General features: G+C 35.7%; 1 protein-coding gene across 2 annotated transcripts in view; it reads left to right on the forward strand.

Annotated features, from left to right (window-relative positions):
• The window catches only part of LOC138156092 (CUB and sushi domain-containing protein 3-like), a 638,148-nt gene that overhangs the window by 158,876 nt on the left and 456,933 nt on the right, over window positions 1-22,339 (forward strand). The window contains exon 1 of one of the 2 annotated variants that reach the window (XM_069081325.1): window positions 17,253-17,896. The exons of the other annotated variant lie outside the window; for it this stretch is intronic. Coding sequence (XP_068937426.1) covers window positions 17,827-17,896 — 70 coding nt within the window. The 5' untranslated portion in view covers window positions 17,253-17,826. Of the gene's footprint in view, window positions 1-17,252; window positions 17,897-22,339 lie in introns of those variants that run through there. 2 annotated transcript variants of the gene reach the window in all.

Consider the following 22,339-nt stretch of genomic DNA (forward strand, 5'->3'; position numbering starts at 1 on the left):
AGGGCACTATGAAATAAAGAGAGACAGCTAGCTTGGAACCATACTGTGGAGGACTTTAAATATTAACTTAAGGAGTATGTATTTTATCCTATAGGCTGTAAACAAAAACAAAGAGAGCTTTGTGTTTTAGTAAGAGTGCTGGTGTTTGAGTCAGAAGACTTGGCTTAAAATCCTGAATCTGCAACTCATTACCTATGTAATTGTGATTAAATCACTGAAACTGAATCTCAAATTCTCATCTGTAAGATAAGAGGTACAGGCAAAAGATCATTATTAATAATAATAATAATTAACATTTATGTAGCATTTACTATGTTCCAGGCATTGTGCTAAGCACTATATACATGAATATATATATGTATGTATATATATATATATATATATGTATGTATGTGAGTGTGTGTGTCTGTGTCTGTGTCTAACCTCATTTGATGAAAAAAAAAACAGCCTGGGAGGCAGGATGATAATGATGATGATGATGATGATGATGATGATGATGATGATGATGATCTGCATTTTACAATTGAGGAAAGTGAGGCAAACAGAGCTTAAGTGACTTACCCAGGATCACATAGCTAGTAAAAGTCTAAGGTTGGATTTGAACTTAGGTTTTCCAGACTCCAGGTCCAGTGTTCTATCTGTTGTTCCACCTTGCTGCCAATGATCTGAAAGGTCTAAATTGATCTTATAATTCTCTTCTAGCTGTGAATCAGTGATCAATAAGGAAACATTGAAGGTTTTAGTCAAAATGATCTAGTCAAACCTCATTAATAAAGTAATCCTTTAATAATCATTATTGTGAGATTCTTTGCCAACTCAGAAGATGCTTCCTCAGCACCTCTTGGTATTGTGTTGTCTTTTAAAACATTGATCCTATACAATAGTACATCAGTGTTTTACATTTGAATTGTGACCTATGATGACTCCTGATTTTTTTTCCATCTTTGTGTACAAAGTATCTCCTCCAACATGTGTTTATATTAGGTTATACCTTACACTTGTTTCCATTGACTCTTCCTTTTTTTAAAGACTCTTTTTCTCAATTTAAACAGAAATCATATATTTTGCTACTCTAAAAACTAGATGGTTCTTATTCTAAAACACCCATGAAAGGACTAAACAGTTTGTGGGCATCTATGGAAAATTCCAATATGTTTTGGACATTCCTAGAATCTCTGGCATCTCTCACCACTGGGAGAAATCCCCCCCTACAGTTATCTTCCTTCACGTGACTATAACTTTTTTTTTAAACAGTGATACCAATCTAATAACAAGAGATGTGAAAGAGAAGATAAAGAAAATCAAAATACAACTCTAAAAATTACAGTTAAAAATGTGTCATTGAGAAATTATTTATTTTCCTTTCTTTTATTGCAAGAGATGTCTGAGGAAGAATTGAGAAAGAATAGCTAGACATTAAGTAGATGAGTGTATTGTCTGTAGTTTCAGTAGCTGCTATAAAATTGCATAGACAATCAAGCCTTTCATATGTTTTATAGCCTGTTCATAGCAAAAGGAAGAAAAAGTCTCTTGCTAGTATAGTATTTCTCAATTAAAATACCTTAAAAATGATGGTTTATGTGTCCCTCCAGAACATAGACTATTAACCAGAATTAGAAATAAGGATGACAAACTAGATTAAAAAAAAAAAGTCTAAACTGATGCTGAGTGAAGGCGAGTAGTGTGGAGTAAGGCCAAGAATATTCTTTCCCAAATGTGTATGTTTACCAGAGATTCTCTAACCAAATGGGCTTCCCGTTGAACTACATTTCAGAATTTGGGCAATATCATCATTAAAACAAACAAAAATCTCTGTTACATTGTAATTCATGAAATGGTTCTTCTTTTGAAATTAGGCTCCCCATGAAGGAAGGAAAAAAGTGAGGAAAGAAAGAGGGAAAGGAGGAAACAAGAAAGGAAAGGAAGAATGAAGAAGGTAAGAAGGAAGAAAGGAAGTAGAAAAAAATAAAAAGAAAGAGAAGGAAACTAGAAAGAAAGAAGACATATAGGAAGGGAGAGAAAGAAAGAAAAAAGGAAGGAAGTGAGGAAGAGGAGGAAGGAGAGTGTAATGGTAATTTGAAGACCCCTTTTTGTACTGGCAAGTAAGCAGGTACTTAGCACTTAGTAACTAATCATACCTCTGTGAAAGAAACAGAAGATATGAACCCCTGTTCCTGACATAACAGGAAGGGGTTGGCTGAAACAGGAAGTAGCTAATGCTGTGTATATAAGAAAAGCTCCAGAGAGGCAGAATTTCTTCAGACAAGTGGTGGCAGAAGCTGTTCTGCTGGAGAGAAAAGAGAATCAAGAACTGAGTTAGAATTTCCTGAGAACTTGTAGTGGCAGAGCTTCTTCTGAAGAGGAGCCCATGAGGCTGAATAGGAGTCCAGGAGTCTAGGAGCCCAGGAGCCCAGGAGCCTCCCCTTCCCTCTCGCCCCACCCCCTTCCCCCAGGCTTGATAAGGTGATTCTGATTTTTTTAATGAGCTGCAGAAGACTAAGGAAGCATGACCTGGATGCAGGGACTTTGTTTGTGGCTTGTTTGAGCCTTGAATTAATGGGGGCTGAAATTATGAAGGATTTGAGATGGACTGGATCCTGTGAACTTCAGTGTGGAGCAGGACCTATGCAGAGTGTTGGACATGGAACTGAGAGGTATCTGCCATTGAACGCAGGTGACGGTCTGGTGAATCCAGGTAGAATCTGGGACCATGGAAGGGGATCTAGGGAATCTGAGATCGGGCCCCAAGGCAAGATGAAAAGACCTTTCCCTGGGTACTGAGTAATAATGAAATTGTAATTTACTAGTGACCTAGGGGTGGAGGGTTTGTGTATATTCTAATGATTGTACTTAGTGATTACTGTTACTTAGTAATTGATTGGTGAATAAGTGACTGATTGAGTTAATCTAGTGTATCCCATGAGTGGAAGACTTTTGACTATTGTATTTTGAGATGATTGTTCTTTGTTCTAAATATTGTGGCCACTTTGGTTAAAACTATGTGGTCATTTTAATGATAAGCTGTTCTGAATACCATATTGTGATTTTCTGTGATAAGTTGCAATATTGTGAATGCTATACCTTAATTTTCTGTGAATGTTTTGCTTTGATTTGTTATGGAATAATAGAGTGTTCACTATACTGTGTAATCAGAATCTTAAAAGCTGTTTACAGTAGCATTCTTCTAGAAAACTGTTCATGCATGGCGTTATGGAAGGAAAGAAGGAAGGATGGAAGTAGAAGAAGGAAGGAAGGAAGGGAGAGGAAGAAAAGAAGGGAGGAAGGAAGGGAGAGGGAAGGAGGAAGAGAGAAAAAAAAGATTTCTTTTGTCAGTATACCTATGGTATTTTTTTTTTCTTTATCACTCATGCTCAAGTGTGATATGTTTGCTTAAAGATTCTAATTACAGAGAAACAAATATCTTTTTGTGTATATGTTTGTCTCTGTATACACACATACACATAAAACATATGGTTTCATTAATGTAGAAAATTCCCAGTGTGGAGACACACTCTGCCCTCTGCAGATGGGCAATACAAACATTATTTAAAATCTTACAGGATTGTCTGGGGCCCTGTGAGATGTTCAGTGACTTACCCATGATTAGATATCTACTGTGATTCAGAGGCAAAATTCAAACCCTGATCTTCCACTATATGTGGCTGTTATATGTAAACTATACAAATTACAAAGTTGTAATTAATTAGAAGGTTCAATTTAATTAAAATCGACAAGCATTTGTGAAACACCTATGTGTCAAGCACCATGCTAGACTCTGGGAAAATGAAAGCAAAAATGAAGCAGACCTTGCCATAAAAGTGTTTACACATTATGCTGGACTTATTTTTTATTTTCTTTTTTTATTCTGAAATTTATGCAAATTTTTTAAAGCAGTTTATGCCTTACATTAATGGAAGCATAGATGTGATGTGTGACACACATTCAAATGCTTTTCTTCCTCCACTCCAACTGCTCACCTTCCTGCCTTCAAGTCCCAACAAAAATCTTAGCCCCTACAAGAAGTTCTCCCCAACCCCTCCTAATTCCAGTGTCTTCCCTCTATGAATTATTTCCTAGTTATCCTTAATATAGATTGTTTTGTTTATACTTGTTTGCATGTTGTCTCCCCAACTAAATTGTGACCTCCTTGAGGACAGCAGTGGGTACTCAATAAAGATTTATTTATTTGAATTAAAGTGAATCAAATTATGAAAATCAAGCTCTCCTTGAGAGATATCAGACAATAATCCATTATATGTGATTTGGCAATACAAAAGTGGACTTATCTTAATTTCTGAAATAAATTTCAAGCTCTTTATGATATAGATTACCCTAACATTGAAAGAATATGATTGCAGTCATTTTAAATACCCTTTTTTGAGGGGGGGAAAGCAGGGCAATTGGGTTTAAGTGACTTGGCCAAAGTCACAGAGCTAGAAAGTGTCAAGTATCTGAGATCACATTTGAACTCAGGTCCTCCTGACTCCAGGGCCAGTGCTCTATTCACTGAACTGCCTAGCTTCCCCAAAACACTCTTTTTAAAATGACAAATTTATGACCTTTTTTGAAGGGTAAATAGTGGATACAGTGCTAAATTTAGAATTTGAAAGACTCCAGTCCTGTCTTGTTTGCTGTGTGATCCATCTCGAGTTACTTAGCCCCTCTGAATATCAGTTTCCTTCCTTAAAAGTCAAGATTAACAATGACAACAATAATTCTACTACAATAAATAGTTCATAAGGTTGTTGTAAAACTCAAATGAGATAATATGTCAAGGACTTTGCCAATTGTCTTCCTGATTACAGGTCAGTGCTCTATTATATCACATGGAAAGACAGTTAACAAAACTCTACCTTTTTTCACAGGGAATTACATGTTCCCTTCAAATTTTTTTTTTAAAGCAATCTTGGTTAAGTAACTTGCTCAAGGTTACACGGCCAGTTATTTCTGGGTGTGGTGCTGAGTATCTAAGCCCAGATTTGATCCCCAGGTAATCCTGACCCTGGAGCCAGTGCGCTTACTTGCTGTGCTACCTGGCCGCCCCTGTCCCTTCAGTTTTTAATAGTATTCTTCGTGCCTTGAGCATTTAATAAACACTTGTTACTTTGTTACTTTTTTGCCTTGGAAACTTTAGAGTGCTTCATAATTGTCACCCATCATTATACTTTTTACCTATCATAGAATTTCAGCAGCGATTTTTTTTGTACTAACAAATGTTTCAATGAATTATTTCAAATTGTTTCACTTGGTATTTGTAATGGACAGATCAAGTTTTATACCAATTCTAATGACATATTTTAATTGGTTAAAATGAGAATGGATATTTATCATTTATATTCCTGGACTTTTCTTCTCATTCCCCTGGGAAGCTCATTGTTGATCTTTGTTCTTGAAGAGGACAAAAATCACATCGCAATGTTAAAGTCAAGTTTCAATGTATCCAACTTTGACTGTTCATACCAATAGGAGCTCAGAATGCTCTACCACAGATGGGGCACAAATGTTTCATGTGAACATTTGGGGTGGATTCTCCAAATTTGCACATCCTGCATTTCCTTTGAATGGTTTCATTTCTGCTTTGCTTATAAAGCACAGCACCTTCTCTGATGTGGGCATGCCATGATGAGCAGTCCTCTGCCAGTGTCTCCCAAGTCACACAATCAATTCCAAAATTCTTGAGAAAGACCTTGAAAGTGTCCTTGTATTGCTTCTTCTGACCACCATGTGAACACTTTTCCTTTATGAACTCTCCATAGAACAGTCTTTTTGGAAAATGCACATTATGCATTTGAACAACGTGGACAGCCTGTCACAGTTGTGCTCTCTGAAGCAGAGTTTGAATGGTCAGCAGTTTAGTTAGAGTAAGAACCTCAGTGTCTGGTACCTTATCCTGTCAGGTGATCTTAAGAATTTTCCTAAGACAATCCAAATGGAAGCGAGTCAGTTTCCTGGAATGGCACTGGTAGATTGCCCAGGTCTCACAGGCATACAACAATGAGGTCAGCACAATGGCTCTATAGACCTTCAGTTTGGTAGTCAGTCTAATACTTCTTTTCTCTCATACTTTCCTTTGGAGCCTCCCAAACACTGTGCTAGCTCTGGCAATGCAGGCGTCAATCTCATTATCAATGAGTACGTCCCTGGAAAGTACAAGAGCTTTGAATTTGTGAGAAGACTGTAGGGGATTGATTGTCTTTCTTAACTCCTTTTATCTGGCAAACTTTCTCCTCTTGTACTGTTTCTTATCAGTAAATAGTCTCAATGGAACATCCTCCCCTCTTAAGGTTTTCTTTTCCTTTGGAGTTGTGTTTTTTTTTTCTTTTTGCTTTAAGCAATCTGTTTGACTTTGTGTCCAGAGCTATATCTCGTTGCAAAGTTGAGTCCTTTGCTTTGTGTCCTTACTTACTTGTTAAATATCTTTCTATTTTCATCTTTTCTCCAAATTCTCTCTATCTCTCTAAAAAAATACAAAAAAAAAAAAAGACAAGCCTTTTGGTTTCCATGAAAGCCCATATCTTGACAGTAATGCTTAAATATCTATTCTTATAGGCAACCTTCTGCCTGCAGGTTATAGCCATCCTGCCACCATCATTAAATTCCAGTACCCCTGCCATTCTATGAAAATGATTCAACTACAACTTATCTTTTGCCTTCCTTTATTCCTCTTCTACTATGTGACTCACTGAATCCCTCTTCTAAATGTTAATGTCAGCTTTCCTGTCACTCACTCTATCCTTTTCTAAACAGCCTTGGGAAGCCAGCTTGTATGTGAAAGATTTCATGAATTGTCCCAGTGTTGCTGTGCCCACTGTTTGCTATCATAATAGGATTAATTTTTCACCTTTGGGTCCCTTTTACTACCACTGTTATTCATTCCCTCACAAACAAATAACCTTTGTTGGAAAAAAAATCTATGGAAGTGTGGACTTAGGAAATTATTATACCAGTTACTATTAGAACTTTGTTAAGATTTTGATGGTAGCCATACAGGGGAGAATAAAATCCTATTTTTACCACTGCACTAAAGGGGGAAAAAAAGAGTTTAAAAAAGTAAGTTGGAAAATAGCTCAATAAAAGCCTTTCAGTTCCTTTCTATATAAAGAATTGTTGTCTTTTCCCTTTCCAGGTAAGTGCTTGAAGAGATCACAAGAACTACAACAAAAATAAGGAATGATCAGGCAATAAGACAAGACAGGAAGCTTGTGTGTCTGGAGGATTATTAGGCACTTTTAGATTTTGTAAGGCATGACACTAAAAGGTGATTGAATTCAGAGTCCCCCAAATACAGTAATCTGCAGAAGTACACTGCCTTGAGTATCTTTATTCTGTCATGAAGTAGAAATGATTTTTAAAAAACAAGTTAAATGTCACACACTACAAATTCTTAAGATTCTTCCCTCTGGTACTACAAGACTGATGTTAAGAGAGAGAAAGAGACTCCATTAGTGTCCAAAGCACGGCAGGGTAAAGATTTGTCAAGAAAATAGCATTCATATTTTCATTTTATTTAGCACTTATATTCAGAAATGCTTCATGATGATTTATTTGCATATGTGTCCTCTCAGTTTTCATACTGTGATTACAATTCACATAGAGGATTTCTGGCTGATTTTGAGTGGTATCATCATTACAAAAAGCTAGTTCAAAAGGCAGGATTACAGTTAGAGCCCAGCAATAATATTGCTGGGCTCTGAGCCTTACAACATCTTTCTTCCTGGAACCTCTTCTTGCATAGTCACTCATTGAAAATATAAACTGCTTATCATTCAGGCTCCAGGTTCTGACACAATTGATGGAAGTGAAATTTTTATGAGTCCCTTACAGGCACCCTCTGGTCAATGCCACTACTGAGGAATATCCATATCTGGCTTTATTTGCTCTCTCCAAAAGGGCTGTCAATTCTCTGACAGCATTCAGACTAAGAAGACATTTGATATAGTATAATTTTTTTCAAGATTAGAGTAAATATAGAATATATGTGTATATATGTAAACAATGTACAGATGTATATACACATATCCATATGTAGACATGTGTACATATATACATGTGTGTATATGTATATCCACATATATACTTATATCCATGTACACATACATGCATGTATGCATTGTGTCTGTGTGCTTATATTTAAAGATGGAAGAAGGGGAGAAGCAAACCTTAGCTGTGCCTACGATTTACAAGGTACTGGGCTAAATGCTTTGCAAATATGTCATTTGATCCTCACAATACCCCTGAGAAGTAGGTACTATAATTATCATCCCCTTTTCAGGGAAAACTGAGGCAGAAAACTTTTCAGTTATTTGTCCAAGTTACATGGCTAGTAGATATGTAACACTGGATTCGAACTACAGTCTTCCTGACTACAGACCCAGTGCTCTATCTGCTCCAGCATACAGGAAACAGTTAAGAAAATTCTACCTTTTTCCCCCCACAAGGAATTATATGGTCCTTTCAATTTTTAATAGTACTCTTTGTGTCTTGGGGTTCAGGATCATTCCCCTTTGGTTTGCCCTAACTTCTTAATTTGAACTTAAATCCATTAAAGGTTTTATTTTTCTTCCGGACCTAAACAGGGCACATAATTCACAATATTATCGAAGTACAAGACCCAATATTTCTCTTCTACATCTTGCCTCTGTGTTCCATTGTCCCTTGTTACCTATGGTTCTGTGATGTGTGGCTTTCCCCCTATCCTCCCCTACCCACTCTCCATGTTGTAATTAGCCTCATCAAGACTCCATCTTCATTGCTTTCTTCTTCTTCTTTTTGTAAAGCAATTGGGGTTAAGTAACTTGCTCAAGGTTACGCAGCCAGTTATTTCTGGGTGTAGTGCTAAGTGTCAGAGCCCGCATTCGATTCCAGGTCATCCTAGGGCCCGTGCTCTTACTCGCTGAGCTACCTGGCCACCCCTAAGCAGTTGTGGTTAAGTAACTTGCTCAAGGTTACATGGCCAGGTGTTTCTGGGTGGGTGCTAAGTGTCTGAGCCCTGATTCGATCCCAGGTCATCCCGACTCTGGGGCTGGTGCTCTTACTCTCTGTGCTACCTGGCTGCCCCACTTTCTTCTTTCAATGAGGCCCTGCATTCCTTACTTATTATTCTTATGTAGGCTCCATCTCTCCAGATTATGTATGATATATAGCCTATGGGTCTGATATTTTGTTGCCTCCATTCTCCAATGCTGCAATGCTGAAGGATTCCCCCATTCTCTCTATTTCTCTCTTACTATCTCAGTTCCATTTGGTATCATGTACTGCCCATTTATGTGGTTTCGTTTATGTGCTGGCCTCTCTTCAGGTCTCCATGTAACTTGTGTCTCTCCTGAGCAGTTCATGAGCTCTCTCTTCAAAAAGGAAGCAGATCCCTTCTTGTGCCTGTTGGGGTTTTGTGGTTGTTTTTGTTTTTGGAGGCGGAGGGAGGTAGGGAGCTCCCTCGTGAAAATGAATATGGTAGGGAATATTCTTAGTTATATTCCTTCTACATAAACATAAGCTATTTTGATTCCTTGAATATAGTTCTTTTATGTTTAAACAGTGCTTTATCTTGTTTGATCCTCAAAGCAATCTTATGAAATGAATGGTGCAGACATTCCCTCACATATTTTCACAGAAGAGAAAGTGAAATAGCCAGGAGATGTTAGAATCAAAACTTAAGTCAAGGTCTCTTCTGTCTCCAAATCCAATGTTTGTTCACCCATTTCACATAGCCACAATTCAACAAATTCAATGCAATGAATACGTATTATGTTTATTTATATTCCAGATACAGAAGGAGATAAAGAGATAAACTAATAATTATAATACAAAATAGAACATGATAAGAGCACAAGAAGGTAGAGCATGTTGTAATAGATAGAGTTTTGGAGTCAGAAAAACTTCCTCTTCCTTAAGCATACTAGCTTTATGACCATGGACAAGTCACTTAAACTCTGTGAGCCACGCGTTTCACATCTATGATAATAATAAGCACAATATCTGTAGCACCTATTTTGCAAGGTTGTTATAAGGATAAAAATATGTGTAGTACCTTTGGGAAACAAAGTGCTACATAAAAACCAACTATTTTTCTTATGAGTATGACGAGGTTCAAAAAAGAAAAGATCTTGCCAATTAAGGGGAATATAAAATACTTCATGGGAGAGGAGGTGTATGAACTGGGTCTTGAAGCATGAGTTGGATTTTAAGAAGGAAAAATAGGGGGGGAGGGCAGCTAGGTGGCACAGTGAGTAAAGCACAGGCCCCGGAATCAGGAGAACCCGAGTTCCGTTCTGGCCTTAGACACTTAACACTCACACACACAAAAAAAAGCTGAGCAAGTTACTTAACCCCAATTGCCCTCCTAAAGGCAAAAAAAAAAAAAAAAAACAGGGGAAGAACATTTCTGAAGGAGAAAAAAGAACATATAAAAGGTTAACGACAGCATGTGTTTGTGGAACAATGAAGAGTTTTGGGCTGGATCAGAATGTGTGATGGGGGGAGAAGTACAAGATGAGAAAAAAAAGTGTCACGCAAATAAGGAAGTGCCAAATTTTGCAGGGTTTTTATCCCTACATAAGGCAATTGGAATTTTCCTAATAGGTTCCATGAAAATATTCCAAGATTTTGAGAAGAGTGACAAGATCTTATTTGTTGTTGTTCACTCATTTAGTTGTGTCTGTTTTTTCAGGACCCCCATGGGGTTTTCTGGCCAAGGATATGGTGTGGTTTGCCATTTCCTTCTCCAGTGGATTAAGCAAACAGAAGTTAAATTACTTGCTCAAGGTGGGTCACAAAACTAGTGAGTATCTGAGGCTAGATAAAAAGTCAGGTCTTCCTGACTCCAGGTCTAGCACTCTACCCACTATGCTACCTAGATGCCTGTAACTTCTGGTTGAAAGATCAGCAAAGTCTTAAGGACAAAGTGATGTGTAAGTTAAGCACTGAAGTTAGCACTTAAATCAATGACTTCTGAGAGTAAGCTGAAGGACTTTTCTAGGTGAAGGATACAGTTCAGGGAAATCCATAGCCAGAGGGTGAGAAGGCAATGAAGAACAATGAATAATCTAATTTTTCTAACAAATAGAGTCCATAACAGGGAGAAATGGAAGGAAAAGTAGAAAAAGCAGGTTAAGGCATTTAGAGGTGAGCCTTGTAATTAGATTCCCTGCCTTAAGCCTCTCCTCACTCTAATTAATCCACCACATAGGTACCAAAGTGGTTTTCCTAAAGCACAAGTCTGACTCTGTCACCTCTCTACTGAGTAAACTTTAAAGACTTCCTTCTTGACCTCTAAGATCACTTGTAAACCCCTATGCTTTACATTTAAAGTTCTCCACAACCAGCCAATTTGTACCTTTCTAGTCTTCTTACATATTGGTCCCTTCCACACTCTCCAGTCTAGACACACTGGCTATCTTGTGGTTTCTCCCATGTGATATTCCATTTTCCTTCTTTGCACTGGCAATTTATATCTCTGTAATGATCTTTCTCCTTACTTCTTCCTCTCAGAATCTCTGGCTTGTTTCAACAGTCAATTCAAGCAACACTTTCTTCAAGAGGCTATTAGCAGTGCCCCAACCTTCTGGACCCTCTATGGTTACCTTCCCTTTCCTTTGTATGTATCTGGGATCCAGTTATTTATATACTGATTTCCTCTTCCACTAGAACATAAGTTCTTTGAGGACAATTACTTTTTTTAACTTTTTCTTTCTAGGATGGTGGTTGGCATATTGTAAGCAGTTAATAAAAGCTTATTCTTGGTTAATTATATTCATATTTAGCATGTTCATAAATACAAAATACAGTCAAATGCATTTTTTTCAAATTCAGACAGAATTTTCATTCAGAAAATGAAAAGTCTACATTTAACAACTACAGATGAATTTAAAGTAATTTAGCTGAGCAAGTATTTACTAAGCATCTACAGATGACAAGTGACAAGCGCTGTGACTGGTAAACAAAGAGAGAGTTTTTGAATGAGGAAAACTAAGGGTCAAACCATACCTATGACATATGCTACCTGTGTGACTATAGAACTATATGACTAAAGTAACATAACTATTCAGTGCTCTCAGAAAACTTTATTATATTGTTGAATATTTGTCAGTTTGTATTGGTAGTGGTAATTGATTTATTTTGAGTTATTAATACCAATAAAATCACAAATTAAAAACAAACAACTACCTCCCCCCTCCCTCATGGTGGAAATATGCTAGGCACATGGAACTCAAAGGTAAAAATAAGTCCCTTTCACCAGAATACACTTACAATTTCTATCATTCAAGAACTTAAGATTTCCTTCATGTCAGCACACCCATCACTGACACATATTGTAACCTTTTTATAACCCAGCATATTATCTTTGAAAACTTTGAAAACTAAAAATGTTTCATCACCTACAGCCAACCTAGTAATGAGTGTGAACTTGACTAGTCTAGTCATCAGGTGACAGGCATATTGTGTGTTACTGGACCCCTAATCAAAGTCTTTCCAACTTGATAAAGCTTCCTATATCTTTGAGTTCCACTGACTTAACCTCTGAGAACTGGTCAGCTTCTCCATGTCACAGTGAATCATCAAGGTAAGAATAGAGTGTCCTTTTGGTATAACAACTTTCTATGTGTTCTTCAGGTAAAACATTTTTCCTGTACCATAAGATTCTTCCAACTCTGTTTACTACTACTATCAAAGCATTACTATCAGTTCTGCATGTTGTTCTTTATTTGATGATTGAGTTTAAAGTGAAAATAGCTCATATTACTGGAAGAAGGGAATAAGCATTTTATATAATGCCTACTATGTGCCAGGCACTGTGTTAAGTGCTTTAAAATTATTATCGCATTTGATCTTCACAACAACCCTGGAAGGTAGGTGCTATCATTATCCCCCATTTTATAGTAGAGAAAACTGGGGAAAACTAGGGAAGTGACTTGCCTAGGATGACACAACTATTAAGTGTGTCAGGATGCATTTGAACTCAGGGGTCTCTGAATGAATGAATGAACGAATTTTGAAAGCATTTATTCAGTACTTGGCAGCTAGGTGGTGCAGTGGTAGAATGCTGGGTCTAGAGTCAGGAAGATTCCTTTACCTGAATTCAAATGTGTCCTTAAGACATTTACTCACTATGTGACCCTGGGCAAATCATTTAAACCTGTTTGCCTCGGTTTCCTCATCTGTAAAATGATCTGGAAAATGAAATGGCATACCAATCCAATATCTTTGCCAAGAAAACCCCAAATGGAGTCGCAAAGAGTCAGACACAATGAAAATGACTAAACAACAACAAAATTCAGCACTTACTAAATGCTTGAGAGAATCAGTATGGCTTAATGCATATAGAGATGATCTTGAAGCCAGAAAGAACTAAATTCAAGTCCTGTCTTTGACACAAATGGGCTTTGTGACCCTGAGCAAGTAATTTAGTTTCTCAGTACTCTAAACTACTTTCTACGACTCTAATTTGTCAACTATTTTCCTCCAAGAGTGTGAGACAGTTAGGAAAATCATTACCTCTATTTTGCAGATGATAGGATTAAAAAGATGACTGATTTGTCCATGTAGAAATGATGCCAGACCACCAGACTTCAAGTTTAGTACTCTTTCAAAGGCAAACCCTGCATTGCCTCTCTGAAATTATGTATCCATCCAAGAAAGAGAAAACTCTGTCTAAAAAGTGCCTGGTATGAATGTGCACATGTTCAAGAAAATATAATCAATGTCCAGGATACCCCAACAACCATATGAAGAGTTGCCAATGCTTGTAGAATGTGACACAGTATGCATATAGCAGACCAAAATGATGCTGAAAATACTGTTGGCATTCAAAGAAAGAGGTATCACTGAAATTAAACATCCCCATCTGAGATTATTACACTCACACTGGTCAATTGACCTCTAGAATTATATCACACACTTGGTAGCCACTTAAGAGGAGTTTGTTGAATTGAATTCAAATCAAACAATATTGTACAGAGCAAAGAACATTTGGTGTCACAGGACCTGAGTTCAAATTTTGGCTCTGACATTACTACCCATATGACTTTGAGAGTCACTTAATTTCTCTAGGCTTCAGTTTCCTTATCTATATAATGAGGAGGCTGGAATATATGATATCTAAGTTTCCTTCCAATTCTGGATAGATGATCATAGGATCCCTTGGAATGTAATTGAACTCTGTTTTCTCAACATGGAACTGTATGTCACCTCATCAGACTCTGTGTATCCATTGGTCATTGAGCTATCTGTTTTACCCTTCATGCCTGCAACATTGAAACACAAACCAAAACATGGTGACATAAAAGATAATGAAACAAATATTTATGTGGCAAAATATTATAAAAGAGTTTTACCGTATGGAAATAATACGTAAAGCTCTCTGTCTTGGAGAACTGATACAGTCTAAATCTCTTATTTCTAACTATGTTTTTTCACAAAGACCTGACATGAAGACCAAAATTATTCATTTGATTTGTGATATATAACAAAAGCATTTTGGGTTATTTCTATTGGCCCAGGATACTATAAGTGAAACCATAACATAAACAAATAAAAATGAATAGAGGAGCTTATAAGCAAAGTGGGATGACAAATGAAACACGTAAAATTAATATTAAAGATTCATGATAACTTTAACATGTGTGGTAGAGATTCTAAGTATAGAATATATTTAAACAAGTAAGTAAATAAGGAGGCTCAGGGAATTTGAAACAAAACCTAAAATGGTTGTTGTTATGATACTTTAAGGTAAGAACATCTTTAGCTTTTAAAAGGACCATTGGCCTATTGTTTCTTCTCTTTTTGTATCTATTAGAAGTCATAGTGGACACTTATTTTGCCTTTCCTAATCTAAGAAAATTTCTTAACTACTGAGACATGAAGTAACAAGCCCAGGGTCACTATGTCTCAGAGTCAAGGCTTTCATTAAGACTTCCCTGTTTCCAAGGTCAGTCCTCTATCCATTATGCTAAACTGCTTTACCTATTGACTTATTTGAGATTCAATTCTAAAATCCATTCTCTTCTCAGAAGTTCATATGTCTCATTATTAGAAATAACTAATCTAGAATTTAGCAGGTCATCAAACATAAGTGTATAAAGAATATAAAAATGAAAGATATCCAAGGTGATAGGTTTTAAAAGAAGATTTAAAAAGCAGTTAAACATTTTATAAAGGGTCTTAAAATTTCATTGTAAGATTACATTTAATTTAGCTCTAGTATAAAATTTTGCATTCTAATTGAAAGTTGGCTGAAAGATAACCAGTAAGGATTCATAATTCTCTCCTCAATCAACTACTCAGCAAATATTTATTGAGCATTCACTGTGTGCACAGCCTTGTGTAATTGCCATGGGGATATAGAGGGAAAAAATGAGATTTTTGAGCTATTAAATGCTTGTGAATATTGAGACAATTAAGAATGACTTGTATATTTTTTAAAATTCAGTAGTAACAACTTATGTTGGAGAAAAACAGTTAAAATATATGTGGTGGCTAGTCAAAAATAGGAGAAAATTGGATGATCAGTTAAAAATGTACTGATGTAATTGGTAGGTGAAATGTAATATATAATGGTCAGCATAAAGAGAAGGACTCAGTGACAGGATAGATGGAGAAAGGGAAACAGAGAAGCTCACTATTGTACATTCACCTTTGTGAATCTCAATTTTCTAATCAGCAAAGTAGAGACAATACTATATGAAATATCCAGCTCACAGGATTATTTTGGGGGAAAATATTTTGTCATCCTTGAAGTTTGATCTAAAGATGAGTTCAAAAGATCCTAGCCTTAGAGGTGAAAGGGATCTTAGAGGTTTCTAGTTCAACTCCTTCAGTAAACAGTTGTGGAAGCGAAGGGGCTTTGCCAAGGTCACACAGATAGTAAATTGTAGAAATCATCCAAACTTAAGTCTTCTGAATTCAATTGCTGCATTCTTTCCACTGTATCATCTATCATTTGTTGGTGTAGTTTTATATTTACATTCATATTTCATAAATATGCATATATTTGCATTATGTATATTAGTACATCTATAAACAATATGTAATATTTATCAATAATATGTGTGTATTTGCTTTTTGGAGGAGGGAAGGAAGAGAAATTGGGTTTAAGTGACTTGCCCAAGTTCACATGGCTAGTTTTGTGTTAAGTGACTGAGGCCAGATTTGAACTCAGGTCCTCCTAACTCCAGGGCTGGTGCTCTATTCACTGTGCCACCTAGCTGCCCCTATCAATAAATATATTTCATACATTCTTACATATAAATTTAAGTGTCTGGTATTGTTTAGTAACAGATTTTTTCATTATGTTCAAAATCTTGTTTTTAAATCTCATAGGTTCAACAGGAGTAAAACAATTATCTTTAGTTTGAAGGCTTCCAGTGGTCATCTAGCTCCCCCCCCCCATGGTTTGACATGTAGTTGATTGATATTTATATAAATTAGATGATTTATATCAATTTTTAGAAAGGATGGTTTTGATGAAAATGTTTCTATTATCCTCATGCTTTAAGGAGACCAAAAGTCATTCATTTGTTCTGTGATACATAACAAGTCCCCACCAAACTTGCCTTCTTTATTTCAGCTTTTAGTAACAGCTTCAGACAGTTTCATAAGGTAAAGACTAAAGTATCTTAATTCTTTTACCCATTAATGACAAATGTTCCAGTACAAAAATGAGTATCTTTTTGGATTAGAAATGCCTTTTTTGTAATATTCATGATTCTAGGAGATTGAAGTTCATAACGCCATATTTGTTTTTGCTTTTGTTTCTCTCAAGTAGTGCCATAAAAGTCTGAAGGAAAGTTAGAGAAATCCCAGAGTATAAAATGTTTTTCTTTCCTCTTTGGATCAGTTCATTTCTTTTTCTTACTAGTAGAGAATTCATAATTAGAAAACTCCTTCACGAATGACATATGCTCTGCAATTTAGTCTTAGAGACTTGCCTGTAGCACAACAGAGCTTAGTACTTATAATAATTAATGATGTAGTATACAAGTCATATCTCCATCAGATCATGGTCATAAGATATAGAGCTAAAGAGAATTTTAGAAATGAACCAGCCCAATTCCCTAATTTATAGAAAAAACTAAAGATTATTGAGGTGAAAGAATTTGTCTTAAGTCTTGAGACAGTAAATTTTCAAATTAAATTCCTTAAATTTCTTTTTTTTTTTTTTTTGCCTTTTGGAGGGCAGTTGGGGTTAAGTAAATTAACCAAGGTTACACAGCTAATGTTTTGTGTGTGTGTGTGTGTGTGTGTGTGTGGTATGTGTGTGTGTATGTGTCTGTGTGTTTTAAGTGTCTGAGGCTGGCCCTTTACTCACTACAGCACCTAGCCACCCCAATTCCTTAGATTTCTAAGTCCATTTTTCACCTATTGTATATTATGTCTTGAGAAAGCAAATCACAACTGGATTTTTCTTCAATACTTCAAAATATCCATGATTCCCCTCTACCAAACAGATCACAAAATCTCCATACCTTAGACAGAAGTCATTATACATAAATTCCAAAAAGGGTATTTCCATTGTAGACAATTAACTATACCTTAAAATCTGTTGTCATACTGATTGGAAACCAAAGAGTATGTTCTGGACTAGAGTTGATGAAAGAGGGGTGGGAGCAGCTAGAAATCTTCAGCTGTGTTTGGCACTAGCATATTTGAGAACAGTTGTCAGATTGATATTTTCATTTCAGTGATGCTTAGTGTGGTGAATAGAGTGTTGTATTTCAAGTCAGGAAGACTGGGGTCCAAATATTTTCTCTGACATTTACTAGTTGTTTTGCCATGGGCCAGACATGAGTCCTCTCTTAGACTCAGGCAATTCTCTAAGCCTGTAAACTACAAATGGGATATGTTTTTTTGTGGGTGGAGAGAGTTTTCATGCTACCAAAACCACAGTTCCTTGGCTTATTATGTAAGTATCTGAAGTCACAAAATTAACTAACTAGAAAGCAATAGCAAAACATTACATAGTTAATATGATGCTTGTCAGTATCTATTTTAATGTAGCTTAAAGAAACAAATATTATCTTAGTATGTACAGATATATATATATATATATATATTTTTTTAATTTCTGGTATTTAGTAAATAGTGTTTATATATGTGGTGTGTACACATGAATATATAAGCATATGTGTAGACATATATACATATGTATATTTGTATGTGTATATACATTTACAACTACAGCTCACATTGTTAGACATTTTAAGTATACGTAAATTGCAATATTGTCTATAAGACAATAGCAAGCTATTAGAATCAAATGCAACATTTGCCAGTATATATGTGTATATATAATATAAAAATGTGTACATGTATAAGAAATTACAAAGAGAATCACAGTTTTAAATATTTTCTAATGAATAATAGCAGAATATTGCATAGCTAAATATGATGCCTATTGGTATCTACTTAAGGGAGCTTAATGAAAAAATAATATGCTGGTATAAACAGAAATAATTTTCCATTTATGCTATTTAGCGAATGGTATTCTACATTGTACATGGTCTGTGTTTTGTGTCACACATGTATTTACCCACATACACACATATGCTTTTATTCCAAATGGTCTAATTAATTACAAAATAGTACACTAGGTGCTGTAATGGAAAGATCAAAGAAAGAGTATACAGGTTGTGGCTTGCAGAGTTTGTCATTTGTCAAGAAGGAACACTGAATTTAGCATTGTATAAAAGTAATACAAACCAACATGTCTTTAATTTCTGTGTTTTATATATATATATATATATATATATATATATAAAATGAAAAGAATAGTAGATTAGGAATCAGAGTACAAATCTTTCTACTATCATTTACTAATCATATTACCTTCAACAAGTCATTTAAACCCTCTGAACAAATTTTTTTATCTCTTTAAAATAAAAAAAAGAATACTTAACCCACTTCAGAAGATTGCTGTAAGAATAATAATAAATTCAAAATCACTTTATAAGTAATAACATCATTTGCCTGCTGTATCCTCTTAATGCTTTTTACAATAATAATCATGTTAATACTATCTTATAATTTTATAGTGCTCATTTGAGAATTTTATAAATAATAATGAACCACATGGATACAGTATTAATAAAATTATTACTGTGTTATATAGTCAGTAGGCATTGAGAGGATTCAACAGTCAAATGGAACCAAAATCAGAGAGGTTTGATTAGGGATGACTTCTTAGAGAAAATGCGATTGAGTGCATTTGGAGGATGATTATAGATAAGATTGGCAGAAATGGTGAGGCTTTTTCAATGAAAGAAATAATAAAAGTATGATGAACTCCATAAAAATAGTGAATATTATGCAGAAGTCCTATATAGTAATTTAATTGGATGAAGCCTAGGATTTTTTGAAAATTTATAGTTTACCAAAGTGCACAAAACTTAGTATTCCTCTCTGTCACCAGCCTGGTAGATTCTTGGAATTTGTCCCTTGTCCTATTTTTAATATTTCTGGGCAATTTTATTTTATGATTTCCTAGAATTTGATGTTATTCTTTGATTCTTGCTTATTATTTTATTATCATATTATTATATATAAATAGAATATTATTCTTTGCTTCTTTGGAAATTAATAGTCCTCTGATTTCTTTTTCTTCTACTTGTCCTGCCTAGGTTTGGAGAGATATGAAATCTAAGCTATGCTATTTTAAAAATTTGTTCTTTTAAATTTCATGCCAATTCTCCATTTTTGTGTTTGATCTGGACCTGTCTAGTTCTCAGGTCACATTTTTTTAAATGAAGATTGTCTGCCATCTTTCTAAGTTGGATTCTTCTTTTGAAGATTTTACATTCATCCTTAAGGATGTCAGATTATCCTTTGTATTTCTTTACTGAATATCTAAACAACTGGGCATTCTAGAAGTTGGTTCATTCTTTCTTTGGGGGTATGGTTATGGTTGCAACCTTTTTTCTCATTGTTTTCTTTCATTTTCACAGATTTCTTTCACTTTCAAGATTTTTTCCTTTGTTTTCTTTTATCCTATACTATTTGTTCATGTACTGGGTGTTTTTTTTTTTGTTTTTTTTTTCTTTTAATAAGTCTCTTTGTTATGTTTTCTATGATGGCTTCTTTCCCTTTTCCTTTTTTGCCCTAAGTAATGAGTGTAGGGGAAGGGGTGTTGTTCCTTAATGTTATTTTGTCCAATAGTTACTGTTCTGGCTATATGAAGTGAAGCTGGGTTTAGTCACAATCACTCATAATTATCTTGTCCGTAATTTTATCCAGTAAACAGTTTGGTATCCATAGCACACTTGAAGTTTACATGAAATAATCAGATACAATTAGCATTCATAACAATGCTATGTGTCAAATGAAAATTATGGTGTTAATGAAAGGCAAATATATTACCCTGGACAAACATCACATTTAATTATATGACCCTGAAAAAGACCATTATATTAGATCAATATCTCAAGATGGAAAATATAGTCTAATACTATAAATATTTATTTATGACTCCATTAAAGTTCTACTCTAATGTTTCATGGTGTTGTGGAGGTGACCTTGAATTCTCAAAGGACATACCAGTGTAACACAAGTTTTTTCAGGTTCTGTAAAGCTGGTAAAACTTTGAGTTATTAAAACTTTTGAGTTGATGAACTGTGCATTTGTTCATGGTCCAACCTCGTTAAACCTCAGTGATGCTTTTCAACTGAAAGTTAGATTACAGGTATTCTTTTTGTTTTGTTTTGTTTTATTTTGTCAGTCAAATAATAGTAATAATAAACCACATATTAAGGTATGTGATTGGGAGGCTGTCATTTGTATTAATGGAGGGTGTACCATACTGATGAAATTAATCAGTTCAAAAGTACTTATTAAAAGCACATAATGTGCCAGACCCTATGCAGAGGATCCAAAGACAAAAGTTCCTGTCACCTGGTGGCTGCTGAGGAAGACTGAGATCCTGGGCCATTATGGACCCATCCTAGACTTTCCAGGTCCTTCCATCTGTTTGGGCCATGTCCCTAGAGAAGAAAGAAGTGGCAGAAGCACTTCTGTTGTTGGCCTACTCTGTTGCTGGCCATGTTCTCTCTGCTTCCCAGACATAGAAGTGGTCTCCATTCCTATGGCCATTGTACTTAATTGTAAGTTTAAAGAAAATTCTTCTTTTCTTTCTTTTGGATTTCATTAATTTTCTTCCTGCATTAAAAGGAGGCAATAGGATCCAAGTATGGGAAAGTATTTCCTAGAACATGGATTGTAGAAGAAAATGAGACCTGGGTGACTTGCTCAGATCCCCACCTTAGGGAATCAATTTTTTCTGCCTTGTTGTCTAGCTTCTCTTTCATAGTTCTTTAATGGTTATGATCATATCTTCTGGTGACTAAGACTCTTGGTCTTCTCAATAGATATGTCTCCCTCTTCTGGACAAATCTATACTACACTTCAAGTAAGGTTGATTTGTAGGGTTTTGTTATTTGTTTTGGTTTGTTTTTGCTTTTGTTTTTCTTTTCTTTTGTATATATTCATTTAAAATTCTACCCCTTGGGGCAGCCAGGTAGCACAGCGAGTAAGAGCACCGGCTCCGGTGTTGGGAAGACCTGGAGATCGAATCCCGGGTTCAGACACTTAGCACCCACCCAGAAACACCTGGCTGTGTAACCTTGAGCAAGTTACTTAACCCCAATTGCTTAGGGGCAGTCAGGTGGCTCAGCGAGTAAGAGCACCGGCTCCAGTGTCGGGATGACCTGGATCAAATCTGGGCTCAGATACTCAGCACCACACCCAGAAATAACTGGGAGTGTAACCTTGAGCAAGTTACCTAACCCTGATTGCTAAAAAAAAAAAAAAAAAAAAAAAAAAAAAAAATTCTATCCCTCCACAACCACCAATTCTACTGAATTTTAGATTTGGTCATGGCCTTGTTCTTGACCTTTGTCCTGTAGCCAATTAAGAAGTCCATGAAGGAAGTCCAGGATCTACCTGCTTTGAAAGGCTGTTACCTAAGGTAAAAATCTGTGTTCTCAGAGTTTACAATCTCTCAGAGGAAGGCAGCTTGTTTACATGTAGGCACACAGAAAACTGGTACAAGATGATTTTGGGAAGAAGATGCTAGTAGCCTAAAGGAATCAGGAAAGGTCTCACATACAAGGAGGCACATGGGCTGAAATTTGGAATATAGAGATTCTAGAGTCAAATAAGTAAAGTGCTTTACACACTACAGAGCACAATAAAATTGTTACCTAGCTAATTATGTGGAAGCCAGAAGGAAAGAAATCATACATATGAGGAATAGTCAGTACAAAGGAACAGGAATGGAAAATGGAGGGTCATGCATGAGACGCATAAATAAGGAGGCCAGTTTGGCTGTACTGAAAAGTGCAGGAAGGGAAGTAAT

Source organism: Petaurus breviceps, unplaced genomic scaffold (assembly GCF_028583685.1).
Source record: "Petaurus breviceps papuanus isolate PSGF00001 unplaced genomic scaffold, PetGlider_PUasm1.0 98, whole genome shotgun sequence".
Taxonomy (NCBI): domain Eukaryota; kingdom Metazoa; phylum Chordata; class Mammalia; order Diprotodontia; family Petauridae; genus Petaurus; species Petaurus breviceps.